The 27,623-nt window shown below is 48.6% G+C and overlaps 1 protein-coding gene across 1 annotated transcript; it reads left to right on the plus strand.

Annotated features, from left to right (window-relative positions):
• Positions 1 to 4,025: 4,025 nt before the first annotated feature.
• On the plus strand, positions 4,026 to 27,565 carry LOC139362956 (protein PMS2CL-like). The gene is given in 7 exon segments (XM_071095377.1): positions 4,026 to 4,293; positions 5,911 to 5,969; positions 13,340 to 13,424; positions 15,388 to 15,699; positions 15,702 to 16,559; positions 20,440 to 20,609; positions 24,841 to 27,565. Coding segments are annotated over 4 exon segments (789 nt in total). The 5' UTR covers positions 4,026 to 4,293; positions 5,911 to 5,954; the 3' UTR covers positions 16,079 to 16,559; positions 20,440 to 20,609; positions 24,841 to 27,565.
• Positions 27,566 to 27,623: the final 58 nt, after the last annotated feature.

A 27,623-nucleotide genomic window follows, 5' to 3' on the forward strand; every position in this document is an offset into this window, starting at 1 on the left:
CACCTGCCGCCATGCCTGGCTAATTTTTGTATTTTTATTAGAGACAGGGTTTTACCTTGTTGGTCTGGCTGATCTTGAACTCCTGACCTCAGGTGATCTACCTGCCTTGGCCTCTCAAAGTGCTGGGATTACAGGCCTGAGCCATGGCGCCCGGCCACAACCCAGGAATTTTTTTTTCTTAAGAGCCTGAGAGTCTTGTCTTTGAAATATAAACCTCGAGGAAGGTAGTGTCCCTATCCTCCTGTTGCCTAGGGAGTTTAGCCTAGGCACCTTGAGCTGTTACTACCTGCTCGTCAAGGAGATATGAGAAGTTTTATTTTTTCATCAGATACAGGTAATTAACTAGCATGGATGGCCACCTTGATTTCCAGGTGAATTTAGAATGAGCGTTTAAGAATGCATAGCAGGCCAGGCACAGTGGCTCACACCTGTAATCCCAGCACGTTGTGAGAGGCTGAGACGGGCGAATCACTTGAAACCACACAGAAATCGAAAGGAGTTTGAGTCCAGCCTAGCCAATATGGTGAAACTCTGTCTCTACTAAAATACCAGTATTAACTGGGCATGATGGCACATGTCTGTAATTCTAGCTACTCGGGAGGCGTAGGCACGAGAATCACTTGAACCCAGGAGATGGAGGTTACAGTGAGCCAAGATCACACCACTACACTCCAGCCTGGATGACAGAATGAGACCCTGTCTCAAAAAAAAAAAAAAAAAAAAAAAAATTGCATAGCAAGTCCTTTTACATGAGGATGAGTTACTGTTTATCTTGAGAGCATGTATGCAATGGATTGTATCTGCCAGGCTATATAAAAAGGAGGCTTTGGCCAGGTGCCATGGCTTACGCCTATAATCCTAGCACTTTGGGAGGCCTAGGCGGGCGAATTACAAGGTCAGGATTTCGAGGCCATCCTAGCTAATATGACAAGACCCTGTCTCTACTAAAAATACAAAAAATTAGCCAGGTGTGTGGCACGCGCCTGTATTCCCAGTTACTTGGGAGGCTGAGGCAGGAGAATCACTTTAACGGGGGAGGCAGAGGTTGCAGTGAGCTGAGATTGTGCCACTGCACTCCAGCCTGGGCAACAGAGTCAGACTCTGTATCAAAAAAAAAAGGAGGCTTTATTTCTCTTTGCATCTCATTAATGGATCACCTGTGATGGGCATCACAGTCTGGTTTAATGTTTATTCAATAATAAAATTGTTTTCTTTATTTTCTGAATTTGTGGAGAGAATATTCTAGGTTAACAGAAGAATTGATTGATTGATTGATTGATTGATTGATTGATGGAGTCTAGCTCTGTCGCCAGGCTGGAGTGTAGTGGCGTGATCTTGGCTCACTGCAATCTCCGCCTCTCGGGTTCAAGTGATTCCCCTGCCTCAGCCTCCCAAGTAGCTGGGACTACAGGGGCACACCAACACACCCAGCTAATTTTTTGTGTTTTAGTAGAGACGGGGTTTCACCATGTTGGCCAGGATGCTCTTGATCTCCTGACCTCATGATCCGCCCGCCTCGGCCTCCCAAAGTGCTGGGATTACAGGTGTAAGCCACTGTGCCTGGCCTCAGAAGAATTTATTTTTCGTCTTTTCCTTACCAGTTTTTATGAAACAACTGGGCAAGAACACTGTTAGATTTCACCAAAAAATTGTGATGAATCATTGTCCTTATGATCCCATTTTTGAAAATTGACATTTTAATTGTAAACCAAAAATAAAATTCTAACCCCAACTGACTGACCGGACTCCGCTGTTCGCCAACAGGATCCAAAATAAACATGAAAAACTAATTCAGGTCATGACGGGAAGGAGAGGGTCAGACATACCTTGTCATACTCTCCTCCCGTCAGAGATTAGGCACAGCTGACCAACATTAGCATTAGAATACAGGTCATAAGACTGACAAAACAGGCTGTTTGTATCAGTAAGATACCCAACTCCAACAGACTCTGATATAGCACCACATGACAGATAGCAGTCCCTGAAGGAAATCATAGTATTTTACCCTATAATATATTTTCTTTGACACACTTTAAGATAGTCCTGCAAAGCCATCTCTTCGGGGGAAATTTGCATTCTGTAGAGAATCTCCTTCCCTTACAGAAAAGACTCCAGGTCTCTTCTGGAGAGTCTGACACCTTTTAAGATCCAATAAGAGATATTTATCATCTATTCTCTCTGAAGCCTGTTCTGAGGCTTCCCCTACATAACAAGAACCTTGGTTTCCACAATCCTGATTATCTTAACTCACGCTTTTCTTTTCTCTTTTCTTTTCCTCCTTCTTTTCTCTTCCTTCCTTCCTTCCTCTCTTTCTCTCTCTTTCTTTCTTTTCTTCTCTGTTGCCCAAGCTGGAGTGCAGTGGCACCATCATGGCTCACTGTAGCCTCAACTTCCCAGGCTCAAGCGATCCTCCCATCTCAGCCTCCTGACTAGCTGGGACTACAGGCAGGCACCACCACACCTGGATAATTTTTTTTTTGTAGAGGTGGGGGTCTTGCTCTGTTGCCCAGGCTGTCCTTGAACTCGTGGCCTCAAGGGATCCTCCCAGCTCCCCCTCCCAAAATGCTGGGATTACAGGTATGAGCCACTGCAATGGCCCATTTCTTTATGTAGTCTTCCAGCTGTTCAGCCAATGCTTAACTCTGAACCAAGTGCCAATCTTTGAATCTACTAGTGACCTGAAACCTTTTCCTGGCTGACCCAATGTATACCTCCCATGTATTGATTGATGTCTTTGCCTGTAACTGCTGTCTCCCTGAGATGTATAAAACCAAGCTGTAACCCAACCACTTTGGGCTCACGTTCTCCGGACCCCCTGAGGCTGTGTCACCAGCCATGGTCATTCAAACAGGCCTAGAATAAAACTCTTTACAGACTTTGACCCTTTTTGGTCAACATAACCTAACCCTAAACATAATCCTCCTGGGGAAGGTAAGATCACAGGCATCTCTTTTCTTCGTTCGATTTGTGTGTGTATTTCCTGATTTCTCTACAGTTTTTAGGCATTCGCTGTGTGATCTAGAAAAGCTACGTTGTCTCGCTCCATCACCAGGCTGGAGTGCAGTGGCGTGATCTCGGCTCACTGCAACCTCCGCCTCCTGGGTTCAAGCGATTCTTCTGCCTCAGCCTCCCCGAGTAGCTGGGATTACAGGCACGCGCCACCATGCCCAGCTAATTTTTGTATTTTTAGTAGAGACAGGGTTTCACCATATTGGCCAGGCTGGTGTCTATCTCTTCACCTCGCGATCTGCCCTCCTTAGCCTCCAAAGTGCTGAGATTACAGGCGTGAGCCACCGCGCCCGGCCACAAATTCTATTTTCTTTTTCTTCCTTGGAAAGCATCGCTGGGCATTTATCCTGTCCTAGTATTTGAGTGAAACTTCTCTTAGCATTTCAGCGCAGTGACCATGTTACTCCCTTTCCTTTCCTTCTCCTTATGGGAAACTCGGTTCTAACCCAGAGGCCTTGGGCTCCAGGACCCAGTCAGGCAGCTGGACTTGACCCTAAAAGGGAGTAAAGACAAATGCGAAATTCAGTCCAGAGTTCAGGGATTCCAAAGCTCATAGCCTAGAGCTTCTTAACCTTTAGGCGAGGTAGAGACATTTAAAACAGCCCCTAAACTTGAGGAGCGCGTAGGCTCACGGGAAATAGAGTCCAGTACTTGTCCTGCGACCAGCGGCGGGCCCTGGGAGGCGGACTTCCGGTGCACTCCTGTGCGTGTGCACTGTTCTCTGTGTGCAGGTTCGCGCATGCGCGCCGCCGTCACACTGCCCTCGCTTCCTGTGCGTCCTCAGGTCACTGCTTGCTCTGGTTCCCAGGCTTTGGCCTCCAGTGGACGGGAATCGCGGAGCTTGCGGGGCTGGACGCTGACCGCCAGGGCCAGCACCTAGGCGGGCGCGGAGCTGTGCGGGGCAGGGTTCGCGCGGGCCGGAGGGAGGCTCGAGCGGGGATCCCGGAGCGTGAGCCCCGGAGTCGGCGGCGCTGGGGCCACAGGGGCCGGGCGGGAGGTGGCGGAGGTGGCGGAGGCGAAGGGGCGGCAGGACCCGGGCCTGGCCCGTGTGTGTCCTCGGCGGCCTGGCCCAGGCTGCTGCTGTACGGTGAGCCCCAGGGAGGCGGATCTGGGCCGCGGGAAGGACACCCGCCTGGATTTGCCCCTAGGCCCGGCCCGGGCCCGTCGGGAGCAGAACAGCCTTGGTGAGGTGGAGAGGAGGGGACCCCGCGAGCAGACGCGCGACAGCAGGCCCGCCCCGGCCTCTCGGGAGCCGTGGGGCAGAGGCTGCGGAGCCCCAGGCGGGTAGGTCTTGGGTTTTTGGGCCTGGAGCGAGAAGGGCCTGGGTAAAGTCACCGTGCGTTGGGGACCTTAGAGTATGGGGCAGGGGGAGGGTCCCGATCGCTTGCAGGAGAGACGTGTGTTTCGGTTTGAGGGCAGGGTCCGGCTGCACCGAACAGGCGCTGCATGGGAAGATCTGGGAGGATGGGGCTTACGGGGACGTGTAGGGTGTCACCAGCCTCAGCTGCGGACGTCGTCTCCACTCCCCACTAACCCCTAACAGCCCTTCCTCCTCCTCTCCGTGCTCCAGATTTCGACCGCCTCTAAACGTCTGTCAGCACCTCTGTTCTCTCATTTAAGTGTCTGCTGATTCCCCCCTTAGATCTGCCCTGGAGAATGGTTGTAATGCAGGAACAGTCTGCAGGGATTCTCTCTTGCTGCCTCAGTTGCTAGGGGAAGAGCCTGGGCCTTAGCAGGTGGACGACTTGACCGGGTCACCGGCTTTGTGGGTAGAGGTGCTCATAGTAGAACTCAGGAGTCTTATCTCCCAGGCCAGTGTTCTTTCTCCCGTATCCTAGTTTTCTTAATAGAAGATTGTTAGGTGCAGCAATAACCAAATTCAGTTAGATAATTTAGAAACAGCCATATTTTATACACATTCCTTTCTGAGAGCTCACATAGTCAATTCCTATGGCTTTTTTTATTTTAAGCAGTTTAAAGAGACAATAAGGAAATGTGGGCGGATGCAGTGACTCACACCTGTAATCCCAGCACTTTGCGGGACTAGGGCAAGAGTATCCCTTTAGACCAGGAGTTAGAGACCAGCCTAGGCAACATAGGGACACCCTGACTCCACAAAAAATACAAAAGTAGCCACACATGCTGGGATGCACCTGTGGTCCCAACTACTCAGGAGGCTGAGGTGGGAGGAGATGGAGCCCAGGAGGTCGAGGCTGCAGTGAGCTGTGAATGCAACACTGCACTCCAGCCTGGGTGGTAGATTGAGACCCTGTCTCAACAAACCACAAAAAACACTAGCCGTATGATGGGATTTTTTTTTTCTTTTTGCATGTTGTATTTGATGATGGCAGACTGTTTGTAAAAGGAGTCATGTTACCCATGAAAGTCTAACTCATCTAATTACTACCTGATTATCTTAGAGTTACAAAGTTATAAGTGCATGCTTCCCCATCACTCTTGTGTGTGTGTGTGTGTGTGTGTGTGTGTGTGTGTGTTGAGACAGTGTCTCTCACCCAGTCTGGAGTGGAGCAGTGTGGTTTCGGCTCACTGCAACCTCTACCTTCCAGGTTCAAAGGATTCTAGTGCCTCAGCCTCCTGAGTAGATGGGACTACCAGCATGTGACACTACGCCTGGCTAATTATTTTGTTATTTTTAAGTAGAGAGGGGATTTCGCCATGTTGGCCGAGGCAGGCTGATCACTTGAGGCCAGAATTCGAGACCAGCCTGGCCAACATGGCGAAACCCTGTATCACTCTTTTAGGCCCTTCTGAGTGTTTGCAGGCTGAGTGTTCAGAGGGTGTTAGCCTATTGAGCTTTCTTTCGTGGTTCTTACGCAGGAGATTCCTGCCTTTGCAAGCCAGAGCACTTATGACTTCAATGAGCTGCTTCTCCCCCTCTAGGTCTACCAGCCACAGTCTCTGCACGTTTCCAAGAGCAGCAGAAAATGAACACATTGCAGGTGAGTTTTCCTGCTTCTGTATATGTTCCACTACTTTATTTTATGATGAATTTTCAGAGGTTTGTAAGAATTCATACTTTCTTTTTCTTTTTTGTTTTTGAGATAGGGTCTTGCTCTGTCATCCAGGCTGGAGTGTAGAGACGTGATCACAACTCATTGCAGCCTCAATCTCCTGGGCTCACACGATCCTCCTGCCTCAGCCTCCCGCGTAGCTGGGACTACAGGCGCACGCTGCCACACCCGGCTAATTTTTTTTTGTATTTTAGTAGCGACTGCGTTTCACCGTTTCACCCAGGCTGGTCTTGAACTCCTGAGCTCAGGCAATCTGCCCGCCTCGGCCTCCCAAAGTGCTAGGATTACAGGCGTGAGCCACTGCTCCTGGCCTAGAGATGTATTCTCACTGTATTGCTTAGGCTGGTCTCAAACTCCTGGCCTCAAGCGATCCTTCTGCCTCAGCTTTCCAGAGTGCTGGGATTACAGGCTCATGCCTGGCCTGGACCCAGTTGTTTTTTTTTTTTTTTTTTTTTTTTTTGAGACGGAGTCTTGGTCTGTCACCCAGGCTGGAGTGCCTGGCTCACTGCAAGCTCCACCTCCTGGGTTCACACCATTCTCCTGCCTTAGCCACTGGAGTAGCTGGGACTACAGGCGCCCGCCACCACGCCCAGCTAATTTTTGTATTTTGTTTAGTAGAGATGGGGTTTCACCGTGTTAGCCAGGATGGTCTCAAGGCCTGGATCCACTTTTATCCATGTCCAAATGGTGTTTTTCCCTGAGCTGTTTTTGATTTTCTTCCACCTCATGTGAACTGTAGTGTCAGCTTATCTAGTTCCAGGAAAAAGCTTTTTGGTATTTTTATTGAGATTGCATGTTTATAAAGTAATTTAGGGTAACTGATATCTTTGTACTATTAAGTTGACCTTAATAATACAACTAATTTTTTTTAATTTTTATTTTAATAGAGATGGGGTTTCACCATGTTGTCCAGGCTGGTCTCATTCCTGACCTCAGGTGATTTGCCCGCCTCGGCCTCCCAAAGTGTTGGGATTATAGGTGTGAGCCACCGTGCCTGAGCACTTTGACTTTTTCTTATATTCCTCTAATTGTTTTCTCTAATTGTAGATAATGAGCATTTTATTAATATCTTGTTCTTGATCTTAGTGGGAGGTATGTAGTTTTTCCCTGTTAAGTAAAATCCTGACTTTTGGACCAAGAAGACTGAGGCATAAATGTGTGTGTGTGTGTGTGTGTGTGTTTACACGCAAACTGTATATATGTGCTTGTGTGTAATTGAAATACATATGTCACATATATCATGCGTACTATTGCATATTAGGGTATAATATTTGTATTTGTGTATAATTGAAGTTAATGAATGTTAATGAATGTGAATGAATGTTAATGAATGTTAATGTAGTCCCAGCTGCTCACTCGGGAGGCTGAGCAGGAGGATGGCTTGAACCCAAGAGTTTGACGCTGCAATGAGGTATGACTGAGCCATTGCACTCCAGCCTGGGCAATAGAGGGAGACCCTGTCTCAAAAACCAAAACAAAGAAAAGATTCTTTTAATTTTTTTGTGCTTGTAATGTGGATAGCTTGACTAGGAAAGAAAACAAGTCCGCTCTGTCTTTATTAGGAAGTAAATGTGAATTTGTTTGTTTTAGTTGCAAAGCCTCATTCCTTTTGTTCAGCTGCCCCCTAGTGACTCCGTGTGTGAAGAGTATGGTCTGAGCTGTTCGGATGCTCTGCATAATCTTTTTTAGTAAGTAGATTGCTGGCAAGAGAACTACAATTAAAGATTTTATCCTGAGAGTTTTTTTTTTTTTAAAGATAGTGATTTTAGGGCTAATAGTTTCATGTCTTTTTTTTTTTTTTTTTTTTTGAGATGGAGTCTTGCTCTGTCGCCCAGGCGGGAGTACAGTGGCCGGATCTCAGCTCACTGCAAGCTCCGCCTCCCGGGTTTATGCCATTCTCCTGCCTCAGCCTCCCGAGTAGCTGGGACTACAGGCGCCCGCCACCTCGCCTGGCTAGTTTTTTGTATTTTTTAGTAGAGACGGGGTTTCACCGTGCTAGCCAGGATGGTCTCGATCTCCTAACCTCATGATCCGCCCGTCTCGGCCTCCCAAAGTGCTGGGATTACAGGCTTGAGCCACCGCTCCCGGCCTGTTTTTTTTTTTTTTTAAGAGACAGAGTCTCACTCTGTTGCCCAGGCTGGAGTGCAATGGCGCTATCTTGACTCACTGCAACCTCTGCCTCCTGAGTTCAAGCAGTTCTCCTGCCTCAGCCTTCTGAGTAGCTGGGACTACAGGCACGCACTACCACGCCTGGCTAATTTTGTATTTTTAGTAGAGACAGGGGTTTCTCCATGTTGACCAGGCTGGTCTCGAACTCCTGACCTTACATGATCCGCCCACCTTGGCATCCCAAAGTGCTGGGATTATAGGCGTGAGCCACCGCGCCTGGCTAGGGATAATAGTTTTTTATGTCCTTTATAAAACTGTGAGCAGTGCTATTGCTAAGAAAGATGATTTATACAAAGGACTCTGTTACTTAATTCAAACCATGTTCCCAGTAACTGGTACATTTCAGGTGGTTTTCTGTTGAGTTAGTCTTTTTTAAGGCTCTGTTTAGTTAGACTAACTTTTAAATTATTTTATCATTTTAAATGATTTTGACTTTTCTGGCCAGTGATGAAGGCAGTTTAGTGTCATTAGTTTTAGTATAAGAAAACAGACACTTCCATAAGTAGGATTGGTCCTGTAAAAAGAGAAATCTCTCTCTCTATTTTTATATATATATCTACATATAGATATATATAAAAATATATGTAGATGGATATATTAAAATATATATAGAGATATACAATATCTCTATATATGTAAAAGTATATCTCTCTGTGTGTGTGTGTGTGTATATATATTTTTTTTGAGATGGAGTCTCACTCTGTTGTCTAGGCTGGAGGTCAGTGCCATGATCTTGGCTCACTACAACCTCCACCTGCCAGGTTTAAGCGATACTCCTTCCTTAGCCTCCCGAGAAGCTGCAACTACAGGTGTGCACCACCAGGCCCGGCTGATTTTTTGTATTTTTAGTGAAGATGGGGTTTCACCTTGTTGCCCAGGCTGGTCTTGAACTCCTGACCTCAGGTGATCTGCCCACCTTGGCCTCCCAAGGCTCTGGGATTTCAGGCATGAGCCACCACACCCAGCCTAAGATCTCTATTTCTTTTTGTTTGTTTTTTGCGTTTAGATCTGTATTTCTTTTTTTTTTTTTTTTTTTGAGACGGAGTCTGGCTCTGTTGCCCAGGCTGGAGTGCAGTGGCCGGATCTCAGCTCACTGCAAGCCCCGCCTCCCGGGTTCACGCCATTCTCCTGCCTCAGCCTCCCGAGTAGCTGGGACTACAGGCGCCCGCCACCTCGCCCGGCTAATTTTTTTTGTATTTTAGTAGAGACGGGGTTTCACCGTGTTAGCCAGGATGGTCTCGGTCTCCTGAACTCGTGATCCGCCCGTCTCGGCCTCCCAAAGTGCTGGGATTACAGGCTTGAGCCACTGCGCCCGGCCTAGGTCTATATTTCTTATTCCTCGTCCACTTGCTTTTGGCCTATGCCTGAGCTTGTAAACACGGAGCTTCGTGTCTTCGTGTGAAGGTGGTGTTCTTCCGGAAACGCCGGTGTCCCTAGGGTGGGTCTCATGTGAAGCAAACGCTTTACCAAGACGTGAGATACAAGCTTCCTAACCAGGAGATTGTGAAAGGGGAGGGAATGTGGGCAGAATCCTGAGCACAAGTGGTTAGACTTCATTGACAAACCAGGAGCGGCAGTACGGAGGTTCTGAGAATGCATTGGAAGCGAGACCCACTCCTCTTACGGAGGATTTATCAGGAAGGATAAGGAGAGCTGCAACACATCAGTGTTGGACCCACTGCATCGCCTGTGGTGCATTGCTTGACTGTAGGAGCTTCAGAGCATTCCAGGAGGTCTGGTTCTTTGATGACTCATCAAGATTTGGAGCACAGATACCCATGCACTGCAATAATGACGCTTTCGTCACCTGGGGTTTTGTTTTCATTTCACTTTAAGAATTTGCCATGTGATCGTATTTCTAATCCTTTTCACTCTGGAATCCTGTCCTCACCATATTAATGTTGAATAGCATCTCAGGTTTCATTTCACAATGCGCGCATGGAGTTGGAAGGAGTTCAACAGACAGACAGTTTTTCTTTATCAACCGGCGGCCTTGTGACCCCGCAAAGGTATTTACAATTTTTTTGTATTAGTTTATCCTTTATGCCTTTGACTTTTAATGGATAACTTTTTTTCTGATAATAGGCAGATAACATGGAACTCAGGACTTTGAGAAACATGGCTTTAATGTTATCTTATTTTGGGCATTTACAGAAGTCTACTGCAGATGGCTCCCAACTTAAGATGTTTCAACTGAAGATTTTTCTGGCTGGGCACAGTGGCTCATGCCTGCCATCCCATCACTTTGGGTGGGTGGATTGCTTGAGACCAGGAGTTCGAGACCAGCCTGGCCAACATGACAAAACCTCGTCTCTACTAAAATACAAAAAATAGCCAGGTGTGGTGGCCTACGCCTGTAATCCCAGCTACATGGGAGGCTGAGGCAGGAGAATCGCTTGAACCTGGGAAACGGAGGTTGCAGTGAGCCGAGATTATGCCACTGCACTGCAGCCTGGGTGACAGAGTGAGACTGTGTCTCAAAAAAAATCTGTATTTTTCTACTACTTTACCTTGTTGCGAAAGTTATTTTTGCCTTAGATATCATCCTTCAAATACCTATGTAACCATTTTTTTTTCGGTATAGTATTCAATAAATTACAGAAGACATTCAACATTTTATTATAAAATAGGTGTTGTGTTATTTTGCCTATAGAGTAATGTAAGTATTCTGAGGCAAGGCTGAGATAGGTTATCACAAAGGCATTTTTGACATACAATATTTTCAACTTATGGGTTTATCAGGGCATAGCCCTATCATAAGTCAAGGAGCGTATCTATCTGTGTACAGTTTTATTTGTTGGGGTTTTTTTTGTTTGTTTGTTGTTGTTGTTGTTGTTGTTGTTGTTGTTGTTTTTTTTTTGAGACGGAGTCTCCCTCTGTTGCCCAGGCTGGAGTGCAGTGGCCGGATCTCAGCTCACTGCAAGCTCCACCTCCCGGGTTCACGCCATTCTCCTGCCTCAGCCTCCCGAGTAGCTGGGACTACAGGCGCCCGCCACCTCGCCCGGCTAGTTTTTTGTATTTTTTAGTAGAGACGGGGTTTCACCATGTTAGCCAGGATGGTCTCGATCTCCTGACCTCGTGATCCGCCTGTCTCGGCCTCCCAAAGTGCTGGGATTACAGGCTTGAGCCACCGCGCCCGGCCTTTTTTTTGGTTTTTTTAGACAGAGTCTTGCTCTGTTGCCCAGGCTGGAGTGCAATGGCGCGATCTTGGCTCATTGCAACCTCCACCTCCTGGGTTCAAGTGATTCTCCTGCCTCAGCCTCCCAAGTAGCTGGGATTACAGGTGCGCACCACCACACCTGGCTAATTTTTTGTATCTTTAGTAGAGATGGGATTTCACCATGTGGCCAGGATGATCTTGAACTCCTGACCTCATGATCCGCCCGCCTTGGCCTCCCAAAGTGCTGGGATTACAGGCATGAGCCACCGCGCCTGGCCTCTGTGTGTAGTTGTTTAAATTACATATACGTGAGTGTGTTTGTATGTGAGTATGTACATTATATACATTGTGTGTACATATACATACATATATAAACACTTGTTAATCACCAGTATATTTATTATTGTAAAAACTAAAACTATTTGAAGAAACTAAATATTTTATAACATTCTGTGTCACCATTCAGTATAGACTGATTACATGGTTTCTATATTTTCTGTAGATTTCTATATTTTCTCTTCTTTCTATTTTCCTAGGAAAATAAGGGTTCATATTACTTCTGCCTCAAGTGTAAACCGATCATCTTGATATGATTACATGGGTTTTTTGAGTTTGTATCTTAGCAACACAACATTATACCTCAGTAATATTTTCTGTTTTTCCTTTTTTTTTTTTTAGACAGAGTCTTGCTCTGTCGCCCAGGCTGGAGTGCAGTGACGTGATCTTGGCTCACTGCAACCTCCACCTCCCAGGTTCAAGCAATTCTCCTGCCTCAGCCTCCTGAGTAGCTGGGATTACCGGCGCATGCTGCCATGCCTGGCTAATTTTTTGTATTTGAGTAGAGATGGGGTTTCACTGTTCGAGAACTCCTGAGCTCAGGCAATCCACCTGCCTCGGCCTCCCAAAGTGCTGGGATTACAGGCGTGAGCCACCGCTCCTGGCCCTTGTTTTTTAATGATGCTTTAGAGTTTGCTTGTAATCTGCTAAACTTCTAAATTTTTTAACCTATAGTGTGACGGATTCATAATTATTAATTGTAACTATTAATACTTAATGTGATATTTTGGTTTATTTCTAATGACATTTTAATGTCATAAATACGTTTCTATGTGCATTGAATGTGTTTTATGAATATTTAAGCTGTGCCTACATTTCACTAGAATTTCTCGTAGAGCAACTTTAGGTTGGAAAAAGATTCAGTTTTAGGAATCTGTGGTTAGTGAAATATCACTTCATGAGTTGTGAGGAAATTTTTGGTGATGGATATATTCATTATCTTGATTGTGGGGATAGTTTCACAGGTGTTTGTGTATATGTCAAAATTTGTGAAATTGCACACTTTAAATATGTGTAGTTTATTCCATGTTAGTCACGTCTCAGTAAAGCTGTTAAAAGATGTATCCTCAGGCCAGGTGTAGTGACTCATGCCTATAATCCTAGCACTTTGGGAGGCCAAGGCGGGCCGATCAGCTGAGATCAGGAGTTCGAGACCAGCCTGGCCAACGTGGTGAAACCCTGTCTGTACTAAAAATACGAGAATTATCTGATTGTGGTGGCGTGTGCCTGTAATCCCAGCTACTCTGGAGGCTGAGTCAGGATAATCACTTGAGCCCTGGAGGTGGAGGTTGCAGTGAGCCAAGATCGCGGCATTACACTCCAGTCTGGGTAACAAGAGTGAGACTCCATCTCAAAAAAAAGAAAAAAGAAAAAAGAAATCCTGCCTGTAGTCCAAGCTACATGGCAGGCTGAGGCAGGAAGACGACTTGAGCCTAGGAGGTTGAGGCTGCAGTGAGCCATGATTGCTCCACTGCACTCCAGCCTGTGACAAGGCGAGACCTTGTCTCATTAAAACAAAAAAAGAATCTCCTTCTGAGAACATGCTGGTTGGTTAGAATAGTATGTTGTTAGAATGTGGGGGGGCCGGGAACATTTGTCATTTATTCTTTCCTCCTCCTTGTATTTTGTGCAGGTCTCCAGACTTGTGAACGAAGTCTACCACATGTATAATCGACATCAGTATCCATTTGTTGTTCTTAACATTTCTGTTGATTCAGGTAAGTTCCATTGGCATTTCAGTACAACTAGTGACTAATGCCTCGAAGAATAAAATGAGGCCGGGCGCGGTGGCTCACGCCTGTAATCCCAGCACTTTGGGAGGCCAAGGCGGGCAGATCACAAGGTCAGGAGATCGAGACCATCCTGGCTAACACAGTGAAACCCCGTCTCTACTAAACAAAATACAAAAAATTAGCCGGGCGTGGTGGCAGGTGCCTGTAGTCCCAGCTACTCGGGAGGCTGAGGCAGGAGAATGGCATGAACCTGGGAGGCGGAGCTTGCAGTGAGCCGAGATTGTGCCACTGCCCTCCAGCCTGGGCGACAGAGCGAGACTCTGTCTCAAAAAAAAAAAAAAAAAAGAATAAAATGAAATCATACAGCTCTGCTCTGACCGGAATGAGAGAACAATTTATGGTCATGTAAGTTTGTTTTTTTTTTTTTTTGGAGACAGAGTCTTGCTCAGGGTTTCACCATCCACGTCCTATAATCCCAGCACTTTGGGAGGCTGAGGTGAACGGATAAGTTAAGGTCAGGAGTTCAAGACATCCTGGCTAACATGGTGAAACCCCGTCTCTACTAAAAATACAAAAAATTAGCCGGGCGTGGTGGCGGACACCTGTAGTCCCAGCTACTCGGGAGGCTGAGGCAGGAGAATGGTGTGAACCGTGAGGCGGAGCTTGCAGTGAGCCAAGATCGCGCCATCGCACTCCAGCCTGGGTGACAGAGTGAGACTCGTCTCAAAACAAACAAACAAAAAAACTGTAACAGTATAGTTTAATCTGTTTTTAATTTGAAGTTATTCAGTCTGTCCTTTTCTGTGATTTGTTTCTTTCTCTCATTATTTTGTTTGTGAGATTCACCCAAGTCATGTAGCAAGATTCGTTTTTTCATTTGCTATACTGTGTTCCATTATAGTCAGATACCATAATTTGTGAATATTTGAATTGTTTCCAGTTTGGGGCTATAATGAAGAATGCTGTCATGAACATCCTTATCCATGTCTTTTGACGAGCATGCATAGGTTGTTGTTCTTTTTTTTTTTTTTGCGAGGGAGTCTCACTCTGTCGCCCAGGCTGGAGTGCAGTGGAGTGATCTTGGCTCACTGCAACCCCCGCCTTCCAGGTTCAAGTGATTCTCCTGCCTCATTCTCATCCTCCATAGTATCTGGGATTATAAGTGTATTCCATTGTGCCCTGCTAATTTTTTTTGTATTTTTAGTAGAGACAAGGTTTCACCATGTTGGCCAGGCTGGTCTTGAACTCCTGACCTCAAAGGGCTAGGATTACAGGCGTGAGCCATTGTGCCCGGCCGATAGGCACTTCTGATAGGAGTACTATGCTGGGTTGCAGGTGTGCATACGTTCAGATTTAGGAGGTATTCCCAGAGAGCTTTTCAAAGCAGCTATACCAGGTTCATTCCTACCAGAGGCATTCAGTCATTCCCCTCGATCCTGATCTTTGTGGGAATTTGTTGTTTTTTGATTTTGCCCATTCTGGTGAGTTATATGGCCATGTCTTATTGTGTTGGTTTTTTGTTTTGTTTTTTGTTTCTTGTTTTTTTTGAGACCGTCTCGCTCCGTCACCCAGTCTGGAGAGCAGTGGCAGCATCTGGCTCACTGCAACCTCTGCGTCCCGGGCTAAAGGGATTCTCGTGCCTCAGCTTCCCAGGTAGCTGGGATTACAGATGTGCCCCACCTCACCCGGCTAATTTTTGTATTTTTAGTAGAAACAGGGTTTCGCCATGTTGTGCAGACTGGTCTCAAACTCCTAGCCTCGTGATCCACCTGCCTTGGCCTCCCAAAGTGCTGGCCGGCCCATATTATAGTTTTATTTTGAACATTGAACCGTGTTTGTGTAATTAACATGCAGATCTCCTCTTTTGTGAAGTATCTGTTCACATTAGCACGTCCTCTCACCATTTCAGGATAGTCCCTGACCCTCTTCTCCGTTCCCGTTTGCTTAGGTAACTTAGTAAAAATGCATGCAGCGGATTTGGAAAAGCCCCTGGGAGAAAAGCAGGATCATTCCCCTTCATTAAGGACTCGAGAAGAAAAAAGGGACGTGTCCATATCCAGACTGCGAGAGGCCTTTTCTCTTTATCACACAACGGAGAACAAGCCTCACAGCCCAAAGACTCCAGAAGCAAGAAGGAGCCCTCCAGGACAGAAAAGGGGTACGCCATCTTCTAGCACTTCAGATGCCATCTCTGACAGAGGCTTCCTGAGACCTCAGAAAGAGGCAACGAGTTCCGGTCAGGGACCCAGGGACCCTACGGACGAGCGGAGGTGGAGAAGGACTCGGGGCACGGCAGCACTTCCGTGGATTCTGAGGGGTTCAGCATCCCAGACACGGGCAGTCACTGCAGCAGCGAGTGTGCGGCCAGCTCCCCAGAGGACAGGGGCTCACAGGAACACGCGGACTCTCAAGAGAAAGCGCCTGAAACTGACGACTCTTTTTCAGATGCGAACTGCCATCCAAACCAGGAAGACACAGCGTGTAAATTTCGAGTTTCGCCTCAGCCAACTAATCTCGCATCCCCAAACACAAAGCGTTTTAAAAAAGAAGAAATTCTTTCCAATTCTGACATTCGTCAAAAGTTAGTAAATACTCAGAACGTGTCAGCCTCTCAGGTTGATGTAGCCGTTAAAAATTAATAAGAAGGGGCCAGGTGCGGTGGCTGATGCCTGTAAATCTCAGCACTTTGGGAGGCCGAGGCGGGTGGATCATGAGGTCAGAAGATCGAGACCTTCCTGGCTAACACGGTGAAACTCTGTCTCTACTAAAAATACAAAAAAATTAGGGGGACATGGTGGTGGGCGCCTGTAGTCCCAGCTACTCAGGAGGCTGAGGCAGGAGAATGGTGTGAACCCAGGAGGCGGAGCTTGCAGTGAGCCGAGATCGCGTCACTGCACTCAGCCTGGGTGACAGAGCAAGCCTCCATCTCAAAAAAAAAAAAAAAAGTACTAAGAATGTTGCGGCCCTGGACTTTTCTATGAATTCTTTAGCTAAACAAATAAAGCAGTTACATCGTGAAACACAGCAAAGTGAAGGTGAACAGAATTATAGGAAGTTTAGGGCAAAGATTTGCCCTGGAGAAAATCAAGCAGCTGAAGATGAACTAAGGAAAGAGATAAGGTAACGTTTTAATTTTTTACTTTTTTACTTTTATTTTAAATTTTTATTTATTTTATTTTTTATTTTTTTGAGACAGAGTCTCGCTCTGTCGCCCAGGCTGGAATGCAGTGGCGTGATCTTGGCTCACTGCAGCCTCCACCTCGCGGGTTCAAGCAATTCTCCCGCCTCAGCCTCCTGAGTAGCTGTAGCTGGGATTACAGGTGCGCACCACCATGCCTGGTTAATTTTTTGTATTTTTAGTAGAGATGGAGTTTCACCATGTTGGCCAGGCTGGTCTCGAACTCATGACTTCAGGTGATCCACCCACCTCGGCCTCTGAAAGTGCTGGGATTACAGACGTGAGCCACTGCCCCCGGCCAGGTGAAGTTTTTTCTTAAGAGTATTTTGAAGCTGGGTGCGGTGGCTCTCGCCTGTAATCCCTGCACTTTGGGAAGCCAAGCCGAGGAGGGAGGATCATTTGAGCCCCGGAGTTCAAGACCAGCCTGGGCAACATAGGGAGACCCTGTCTCTACAATAAAATTGGCCGGGCACGGTAGTGCACAGTTGTAATTCCAGCATCTGCGCCTGGCCAGATACTGTTGTCTGTGGCAGGACATAGACTCCAAAGACATGGAAGACTTGGGTCTTTTAGGCCAGCACCAGCTTTTGAGCAGATTATCTGTGTACTGGGAACCAGGGCACATTCAGACAATTCCCGGGAGAGCCTGGGATCGGCGCCAGGGGAGGTGGTATTTGTGCTGGTATCTGGGATGCTTCTGGGATGTCCTTTCCCTTCCCTCCTGCGGCGCAGGAGTTCCTGTGTCATCACTCACTCTGAAACTCAGCCTGAGTGGGGAGGGGCCTCTTACAAGAGTTCCTGGCCGGGCGCGGTGGCTCAAGCCTGTAATCCCAGCACTTTGGGAGGCCGAGGCGGGCGGATCACAAGGTCAGGAGATCGAGACCACAGTGAAACCCCGTCTCTACTAAAAATACAAAAAATTAGCCGGGCGCGGTGGCAGGCGCCTGTAGTCCCAGCTACTCAGGAGGCTGAGGCAGGAGAATGGCGGGAACCCGGGAGGCGGAGCTTGCAGTGAGCCGAGATCGTGCCACTGCACTCCAGCCTGGGCAACAGCGTGAGACTCCGTCTCAAAAAAAAAAAAAAAAAAAAGAGAGTTCCTTTTCTGACGGGCACGGGTGGCTCACACCTGTAATCCCAGCACTTTGGGAGGCGGAGGCAGGCGGATCACTTGAGGTCAGGAGTTCGAGACCAGCCTGACCAACATGGAGAAACCTTGTCTCTACTAAAAATACAAAATTAGCGGGATGTGGTGGTGCACGCCTGTAATCCCAGCTACTCGGGAGGCTGAGGCAGGAGAATCACTTGAACCTGGGAGGCGGAGGTTGTGGCGAGCCGAGATTGTACCACTGCACTCCAGCCTGGGCAACAGGAGCGAACTCCATCTCAAAAAAAAAGAGTTCCTTTTCTGAGGACTCTCCCTCTTCCCTAGAGGTAGTAGCATTTTCCATTCCTGTATTTATTAGCGTAGTAGTTAACCACCTTTTACTAGTTTGTGTAATGCTTTGTTATACATTTTTCCTCCTCAGGCCTGGCATGGTGGTGCACACCTTGTAATTGTAGCACTTTGGGAGGCTGAGGCAGGAGAGTCACTTGAGGCTAGGAGTTTGAGACCAGCCTGGGCAATATAATGAGACCCCATTTCTAAAAAAAAAAATGAGACCCCATCTCTAAAGAAAAAAGCCAAGTACACTGCTGCACGTCTGTAGTCCCAGGTACTCAGGAGGCTGAGGCAGGAGGCTCACTTGAGCCCAGGAGTTTGAGGCTGCAATGAGCTATGACCATGCCATTGTACTCTAGCCTGGGTGACAGAGCAAGATCCTGTCTTTTTTTTTTAAAAAAGAATCCCTGTTAAAATCGCTGGTGTGGTTTTTGTCTCTTGATTGTACCCTGACTGATATGGAATTGGTACCAGGAGACAGACCCTTGAAGATAAGATTTGGGGATTGGTTTGGTTATGACTTGGATTTGAGCTCTGTGTGGAGCCCCTCACAATAGGAAATGTGGGCTCAGTAATCCATGCCATGTGGAGGTCTCACAGTTCACCAGACTCTTCCCTGTGGTTGATCGTGATGGTGACGAGCATGGTGACATGGGACCAGGTCTTCCTGGAGCACTTATAGAAAGAAACAACAATATCAGCTCCTTTATTTTTTTTTGAGACAGAGTCTCGCTCTTTCACCCAGGTTGGAGTGCACTGGCACGATCTCAGCTCACTGCAACCTCTGCCTCCTGGGTTCAAGCGATTCTTCTGCCTTAGTTTCCCAAGTAGCTGGGAGTACAGGTGCCCACCACCACGCCCGGCTAATATTTTTATTTTTAGTAGAGACAGGGTTTCACCATGTTGGCCAGGCTGGTCTTGAACTCCCAACCTCAAATGATCTGCCCACCTTAGCCTCCCAAAGTGCTGGGATTACAGGCGTGAGCATTAATCCCAAAGTGCTGGGATTACAGGCCCGTGCCCGGCCTAATCTCAGCTCCTTTCATCCTCAGCTCAGGCCACCAGGTGAGAACCAGAAAACGTCCATGGTTTAACAGAGTCTGCTTTAAAACGTCTGCTTTAACAGAGTCATTTCTTACAGTTACAGCACTGGTACTGTGGAAAATCCGTTTTCACCGCATTTACTTATGTGGGACTGAGAGTGACAGTGTCAGTTTCTCGTGTGAAGGTTAGGGGTGGTGTCTGTCTTTTGTCCGGATTGACTAAGATAGTATCTAATGACATTAGATGTTGAAGTCACCCAGCAAAGGACCCAGGGGTCGGCCTGGCAGAGATTAGAAGGGTTGATATCCAGTATTGGCCAATAGATACTCTTAGACACCACTGGTGGCAATGTGCATTTTCTCAGATTTCCCATCAAAAAGTACATATGTGATTCTCCCTCTAGCGTCTGTCTTCCGGAAATGCACCCACAGATGAGCAGGTTTATGCACAGAAGTCTTTGTTGCAGCTTTGAGTGCACAATTGAAATTGGAAACAACCGAAATGTGCTTTAGTTGGGAATTTGACAGACAAATTATGGTACATCCGTGCAGTGACTTCCTATGTGGCCATTAAAAAGAATGAAGTAGGCCGAGCGCGGTGGCTCACGCCTGTATTCCCAGCACTTTGGGAGGCCGAGGCAGGTGGATCACTTGAGGTCAGGAGTTCAAGACCAGCCTGGCCAACATGGTGAAACCTCGTCTTTACTAAAAATAAAAAAATTAGCTGGGCTTGATGGTGCATGCCTGTAGTCCCAGCTACTCAGGAGGCTGAGGTAGGAGAATCGCTTGAACCTGGGAGACAGAGGTTGCAGTGAGCTGAGATCGCACCACTGCACTCCAGTCTGGGCAACAAAGCGACACTCCATCTCGAAAAAGAGATTTAATAGTTTATATGTGTGTCTATATATGTATATGTATATATGTATTTTTCCATAAGTATTCATAGAGCAGATTTTTTTTTTTTTTTTGAGACGGAGTCACTCTGTGTCACCAGGCTGGAGTGCAGTGGCGTGATGCCGGCTCACTGCAACCTCTGACTCCCTGGTTCGAGCGATGCTCCTGCCTCAGCCTCCCGAGTAGCTAGAATTACTGGCATACGCCACCATGTCCAGCTGATTTTTTTTTTTTTTTTTTTGTATTTTAATTGGAGCCAGGGTTTTACCGTGTTAGCCAGGATAGTCTCCATTTCCTGACCTCATGATTCGCCCGCCTCGGCCTCCCAAAGTGCTGGGATTACAGGCGTGAGCCACCGTGTCCGGCCTCAGATGTTCACTCTAGGTAGCTTTCAAGTGAAATGTGTCTCTCAAGTCATGGGTTTTTCTCAAAATTGTATTCTTTTAGCTCCAGTGACTGAAAGGGCTAAATTGATTTCCTTGCCAACTAGTAAAAACTGGACCTTCGGACCCCAGGACATGGATGAACTGATCTTTTTGCTAAGCGACAGCCCTGGGGTCATGTGCCGGCCGTCCCAAGTCAAGCAGATGTTTGCCTCCAGAGCCTGTCGGAAGTCGGTGAGTAAAGAAAGCCCGGCTGTCAGCTCAGCTGCTCCAGCTTGCAGTCTGAGGAAGGTCTCAGCCCAGCTCCTGAGTTGGTCAAGGCTGTTAAACGCCCTTGTGATTGCCAGGAGTCATTTTACACAGAGCTACGTGGAACATCATAGCTGAGCATCTATGTAGTCTGCATTCTCTGGGACCTTGAACTCATACTTATTGCTCTTTTGTTACCTCAGTTAAACAGTATTCGTGGCCGGGCGCGGTGGCTCAAGCCTCTAATCCCAGCACTTTGGGATGCCGAGGCGGGAGGATCACGAGTTCAGGAGATCGAGACCATCCTGGCTGACATGGTGAAACGCCATCTCTACCAAAAAATGCAAAAAAATTAGCCGGGTGTGGTGGTGGCAACCTGTAGTCCCAGCTACTTGGGAGGCTGAGGCAGGAGAATGGTGAGAACCTGGGAGGCGGAGCTTCAGTGAGCCGAGTTCACACGACTGCACTCCAGCCTGGGCGGCAGAGCGAGACTGTGTCTCAAAGAAAAAAAAAAAAAAAGTTTTTTTTTTTTTTTGAGACGGAGTCTGGCTCTGTCGCCCAGGCTGGAGTGCAGTGGCCGGATCTCAGCTCACTGCAAGCCCCGCCCCCCGGGTTCATGCCATTCTCCTGCCTCAGCCTCCCGAGTAGCTGGGAGTACAGGCGCCCGCCACCTCGCCCGGCTAATTTTTTTTTTTTTGTATTTTAGTAGAGACGGGGTTTCACCGTGTTAGCCAGGATGGTCTCGACTCGATCTCCTGACCTCGTGATCCGCCCGTCTCGGCCTCCCAAAGTGCTGGGATTACAGGCGTATTTTCTTTTTTTAAGACGGGATCTCCCTCTGTCGCCCAGGCTGGAGTGTAGTGCCACAATCACAGCTCACTGTAGCCTTGACCTCCCCGGCTGAAGCGATCCTCCTGCCTCTGTCTTCCGAGTAGCTGTGACTACAGGCATGTACCACCATGCCCAGCTAATGTTTAAATTTTCTGTAGAAACATGGTCTCCTTTTGCCCCTTGCCTCAGCCTCCCAAAGTGCTGGAATTACAGGCATGAGCCACCGTTGCCTGCCAGTATTCTATCTCAGAGCTTTCGTTGACTCTAACACAGTTAGTGGTTGAGGCTCCTTGTTCGTCTATGGACCTTAGGGGTCCTAACAACACTAGTACATAAAGATTTGCTGCTGCCAGGACTCGGCGACATTAGACAAGGTTCTGCAGAGTCATCAAGGCAGCGGGTGCTTCACGGGGTGCTGTGGTTGTCGTTGCACGTGGCACCACTGCCGCTGCTCTGGTTGGTGTTGGAAGGTGTTAGCAGGGGCTATGCCTGCAGTGGGGAGTAGCCTGATGTCCAAGAAAAGTGACTCTGTATCAGCTGGCCATTGGGAAAGGCCAGGATGCCATTCCTTTACTTATTCAGCAGATGCTCCTTGAGCCCCTGCTGTGGCGCCGCCCTGCTCCAGGCACTGGGGACACAGAGGTAACAAGGCGGCTGCGGCCCCTGCCCCTGTGGAGCGGACAGTGGGGAGAAACAGACATCACCACAAATAAACGACACCCATTAGATGCCAGTGAGCACAGCCAACAGATTCAAACAGCGCTTTTGTTTGTTTGTTTGTTTGTTTTTGAGACGGAGTCTTGCTCTGCTAACAGGCTGGAGTGTGGTGGCGTGATCTCAGCTCATCGCAACCTCCGCTTCCCGGGTTCAAGCGATTCACCTGCCTCAGCCTCCCGAGTATCTGGGACTACAGGCACGTGCCACCACACCTGGCTAATTTTTATATTTTTAATAGAGGCGGGGTTTCACTGTGTTGGTCAGGCTGGTCTCGATCTCCTGACCTCATGATCTGCCCGCCTGGGCCTCCCAAAGTGCTGGGATTACAGGCGTGAGCCACCACGCTCAGCCTAAAACAGCATTTTGGGACAGGAAATAACTACAGAAAAACATGGTGACCAGGTGAGATGGTGGTCAGGGAACGGCATCTGGGCAGGTGGCATCTCAGCTGCCATCTAAAAGGTGGGGAAATTAAAAGATTAGCCAGGTGTGGTGGCGGGTGCCTGCAGTCAGCAGCTACTCAGGAGGCTGAGGTGGGAGGATCACTTGAGCCGGGGAGGTCGAGGTTGCAGTGAGCCAAGATCACGCAACTGTACTCCAGCCTGGGTGACAGAGTAAGACCTTGTCTTAAAAAAAAAAAAAAAGTAGGCTGGAGCCCTCTTGGGTAAGAACTTTCCAAGTAGAGGAAGTAGGAAGACTGAAGCCAGAGGCCGATTGTGTCCCTGGAGAGGGGAAGGGAGTGAGCAGAGCGGCGACCAGAGGACAGCTACGTAGAGCATTGCCGGTCATGCCTAGACCCTGGGGTCTGTGCTGTGTGTGGCGGGAGCCACTGGAGAGAACAGACTAGGAGTCCCATGATTGCAGCTGCTGGAGAGAGAACAGACTGGAAGGGGTGCCTTGACTGGGGCAGCTGGGGAGAGCAGCAGCTGGGGGCCACTTGGGGAGTGGGTGGGATGGAGCCTGCTGTGGGAGCATCAGGTGTAACTTACAGCCATGAGATTAGATGAAATGACTCAAAGGCAGAGTTTAATTAGAAGAGGGCCCAGAGTCTGAGTTCTAGCCACAGTGTTGCTTTGATAAAGACCTAATATGGGCTGGGTGTAGTGACTCACACCTGTAATCCCAGCACTTTGGAAGGTGGAAGTGGGTTGATTACCTGGGGTCAGGAATTTGAAACCAGCCTGGCCAACATGGTGAAACCCCACCCCAACTAAAAGTACAAAAATTAGCAGGGTGTGGTGGCGAGCACCTGTAGTCCCAGCTACTCGGGAGGCGGAAGCGGGAGAATTGCTTGAATCATGGAGGCGGAGGTGCAGTGAGCCGAGATTACACTGCTGCACTCCAGCCTGGGCAACAGGGTTTCCCACCACCCCCTGCCTCGCAAAAAAAACAAGACCTAATATGGACCTTCCAGTCTTGGCGTCTGTGAGTGAGAGTGTGGCGCTGAGCTCATAGCTGGTCAGTTTTGACGTCCTGAGTCTTTAGTGTGACTTGGGGCCTGGGGAACCACAGGCTGCTGCTTCCCTCTCGCCCTGGCCTACTCCTTCGTCTCCGGTGTTGTCACTGCCTGCCCACGAGGCCCCTGCTCTGAGCCCTGCCCACCCTTCCAGCCCCATCTCCTCCCCACCACGCTTCCAGCCATGTACCGCCTTCCAGTTCCACACTCGCCCAGTCTCCTCCCCGCCTTACACCTGTTCTCCCTACGCTCCTCTCTACCTGGGTTTGCCACCTTCACCCTTCACCCCCTCCCCACACTTGAGCAGGCCCCCTCTCCTGGGCGCCATCTGTCTTGGTTCTCTGTTGACTTGTTGGTTATCTGTCCTCCTCTGACCTGGTGGAACCCTGCCGTCACTGCTGTCACTGCTGTCGCCGCTTTCCGACTGTGCTTGGCACATGGCGAGCCCTCGGTGCTACAGGAAGAAGGGAGGCGACAGAGCACTTCAGGCTTGTCTCCTCTCCTTCCTGTCAGAGGACCCATGGCAGGGAGGCAGCAGGGCCAGGGCTGGAGTACCCTGCCAGGGCAGCAGGGTGGAGCTCAACAGAGGGGGAGTGACGCCTGCACCCACTGGGGGAGAGGGTCCCGGCAGTGCCGCAGCCCTGAGGCAGGTGTTTGCTTGATGTGCAAGAGGAAGGGAGTAGCAGTGCAGCTGGGGTGAGGAAGGGAGGCATTCGTGCTTGGAGGTGGGGGTGCAGGCACAGCCCAGTGAGAGCCAAGTCAGGGACAGACGGGGGCTTTTGTTCAGGTGAGGGGGAAGCCGTGGAGCGGAACGACATGACCTGACAGCGCTTTAGATGTAATCACTGGCTGCTGAGTGGAGAGCGGCTCGGAGGGCTCGCAGTGGGGCGGGGAGCCCAGCCGGGAGGCTGCTGCACCTGCCAGGGCAAGAGGGCAGGGTGGCCGCTGAGAGTGGCTGCGTTCGGGACAGGTGTGGTCATGTCGAGTGGAGGCAGTGCCACCTCGAAGCAGCCACAAGGGACCTGATGTCACAGAAAGGTGGAGGGCTGAGATCTAGAACCTAGGCTTCTCTGGGGGAAGGTTTTTCAGAGAAGGTGGTTTTTGAGCTGTAATCTTGTCCAGTCTCATTTTAGACAACAGTGCTTCTGAAGAACTGCCATTCTGATGTCAAAAAAACTTTTAAAACGTTGAACCATTGTGTCTCATCCTCAGGTGATGATTGGAACTGCTCTTAACACAAGCGAGATGAAGAAACTGATCACCCACATGGACCACCCCTGAAACTGTCCCCATGGAAGGCCAACCATGAGACACGTAGCCAACCTGGGTGTCATTTCGCAGAACTGACAGTAGTCACTGTATGGAATCATTGGTTTTATTGCAGATTTTTATGTTTTGAAAGACAGGGTCTTCACTAACCTTTTTTGTTTTCAAATGAACCTGCTACTTAAAAAAAAAAATACACATCAGACCCATTTAAAAGTGATCTTGAGAACCTTTTCAAACCAGATGGAGCATTGCTTGCAAATTTTTTTTCTCTGTTTGCATGCGCTCGTGTGTGTGTGTGTGTGTGTGTGTGTGTGTGTGTATCCAGGCAGGAACATATTTTATAAAAATAAGAACACTTGGGCCGGGCGTGGTGGCTCATGCCTGTGATCCCAGCACTTTGGGAGGCGGAGGCAGGCGGATCACCTGAGGTCAGGAGTTGGAGACCAGCCTGACCAACATGGAGAAACCCCTCCTCTACTAAAAATGCAAAATTAGCCAGGAGTGGTGGCGCATGCCTGTAATCCCAGCTACTCGGGAGGCTGAGGCAGGAGAATCTCTTGAACCCGGGAGATGGAGGTTGTAGTGAGCCAAGATCGTGCCATTGCATTCCAACCTGGGCGACAGAGTGAGACGTCGTCTCAAAACAAACCGCTGTGGAAGTCACTCAGCCCTCTGCTCTGGCTGGACATAGTTTAGTGTATAACTTTCAACCCTTAACAATAATTAAATTCATCTTTGTTTAATTTCATAAATTTAAAATTAGGGTCCTTTTGGGTTAGTGATTCTCAGTCCTGATTCACATTAAATTTTTAAACAAGGGGGATTCTCTGCCTGGCTGGAAGACAATGACTGGATGGGACAGGGGTCATTATTTTTAAACATTCCTCTGTGCGGCCAAGGTAGCAAAGTGCTGTCCTCGCAGGGGAGCAAAAAGAGTTTGATTTTCCCATAATTTGATGCTGTGATGTGGTTCCTCAGGGTGTGAACTATAGAACATTCCAGTTACTGGCCTTGAGTGGTTCTGGGAATATAAGAATCCCTGTCTGTCTTTTCAAGTCGTTTTCATGGAACCTTGTCCTGTTTGAACTGGGCTGAAAATGGAAGTAAAGATGTCCTCTTGGGGGCCCAGTGAGGATGGATGTGACTCCCCCGCTGCCCCACCCCTTCCCCAGACTGGGCTTCAAGGAAGAGAGGGCTCCCCTTCCTGCTTCAGAATCCCTTGGATGGAGGAGACAGTACAGTAGTAACTGTGCCATCGTGTCTGGCACTGTGCTGGCGTCTGCAGGATCTCACTTACAAACTCCGCAGACTGGCAGCTGTGGCAGGATTACAGCCCCCAAGACAGCTGTGTCCTAATCCCCAGAACCTGTGACCAGGCTGCCTCACATGGCAGAAGGGACTCGGCACGTGTGATTGAAGAATTTTTTTTTTTTTTGAAGTTTCACTCCTGTTGCCCAGGCTGGAGTGCAATAGCGTGATCTCAGCTCACTGCAGCCTCTGCCTCCCAGGTTGAAGTGATTCTCCCACCTCAGCCTCCTGAGTAGCTGGGATTACAGGTGCTCACAACCACAGCTGGCTAATTTTTGTATTTTTAGTAGACACAGGGTTTCACCGTGTTGCATGCTGGCCAGGCTGGTCTTGAACTCCTGACCTCAGGTGATCCTCCTGCCCCGGCCTCCCAAAGTGCTGAGATTACAGGTGTGAGCCATACTGCCTGGCCGAGTCAAGGATCTTGCAGTAGAGAGATTATCCTGGATTGTCTGGGTGGGCCCAGTCCATTGGGTGAGTCCTTCGAAGGTGGAGACCTTTCCCTGCTGGCCAGAGAGAAGCTGCCTTGCTGGTTTTGGAGATGGAAAGAGGTACCACTAGTCAAGGATTGCAAGCAGCCTCTGGAACAGGGATTCCAGCACTCCAGCCACACACCAGTAGTGGTCCATGGCCTGTTGGGAACCAGGGTGCACAGCAGGTTAGGGGCGGGCAAGCCAGCGAAACTTCATCTGTATTGAGATCCAGTCCCCATGGCTGGTGTTACCACCTGAGCGCCACCTCCTGTCGTATCAGCGGTGGGCATTAGATTCTCATAGGAGCACAAACCCTATTGTGAACTGCACACGCGAGGGATGTAGGCTGCACACTCCTTATGAGAATCTGATGCCTGATGATCTGTCACTGTCTCCCGTCACCCCCAGATGGGACCGTCTAGTTGCAGGAAAACAAGCTCAGGCTCCCACTGAGTCTATGATGGTGAGTTGTAGAATTATTTACTTATATATTACAATGTAATAATAATAGAAATAAAATGCACAGTAAATGCAACGCGCTTGAATCATCCTGAAACCATTCCCTACCCCCATCCGTGGAGAAATTGTCTTCTGCGAAACCGGTCTCTGGTGCCAAAAAGGTTGGGGACCGCTTCTGGAAAAGCTGGAAAAGGCAAGGAAACGGATGCTTCACCGCAGCCTCTGGAAGGAACCAGCACTGTGGGCCTAGTTTACAGACTGTAGGATAATAAATTTGTGTTGCTTCAAGCCACTAAATTTTTGGTAATTTGTTTACGGCAGCAATGGAAAAACTAATGCCTGCGTTATTCCTATTTTATGAAGAAGCAGATAGCAGAGCTGGGAAACCCCTGGCCTGCTGCCTGCAGCGCCCAGACTTTCCCCTAGGCCCTCAGGACCAGCAAGGGCGGGACACCTACTTGGCCCTGGCGCGCGGCCCCTTTAAGA

Source organism: Macaca nemestrina, chromosome 4 (assembly GCF_043159975.1).
Source record: "Macaca nemestrina isolate mMacNem1 chromosome 4, mMacNem.hap1, whole genome shotgun sequence".
Classification (NCBI taxonomy): Eukaryota; Metazoa; Chordata; class Mammalia; order Primates; family Cercopithecidae; genus Macaca; species Macaca nemestrina.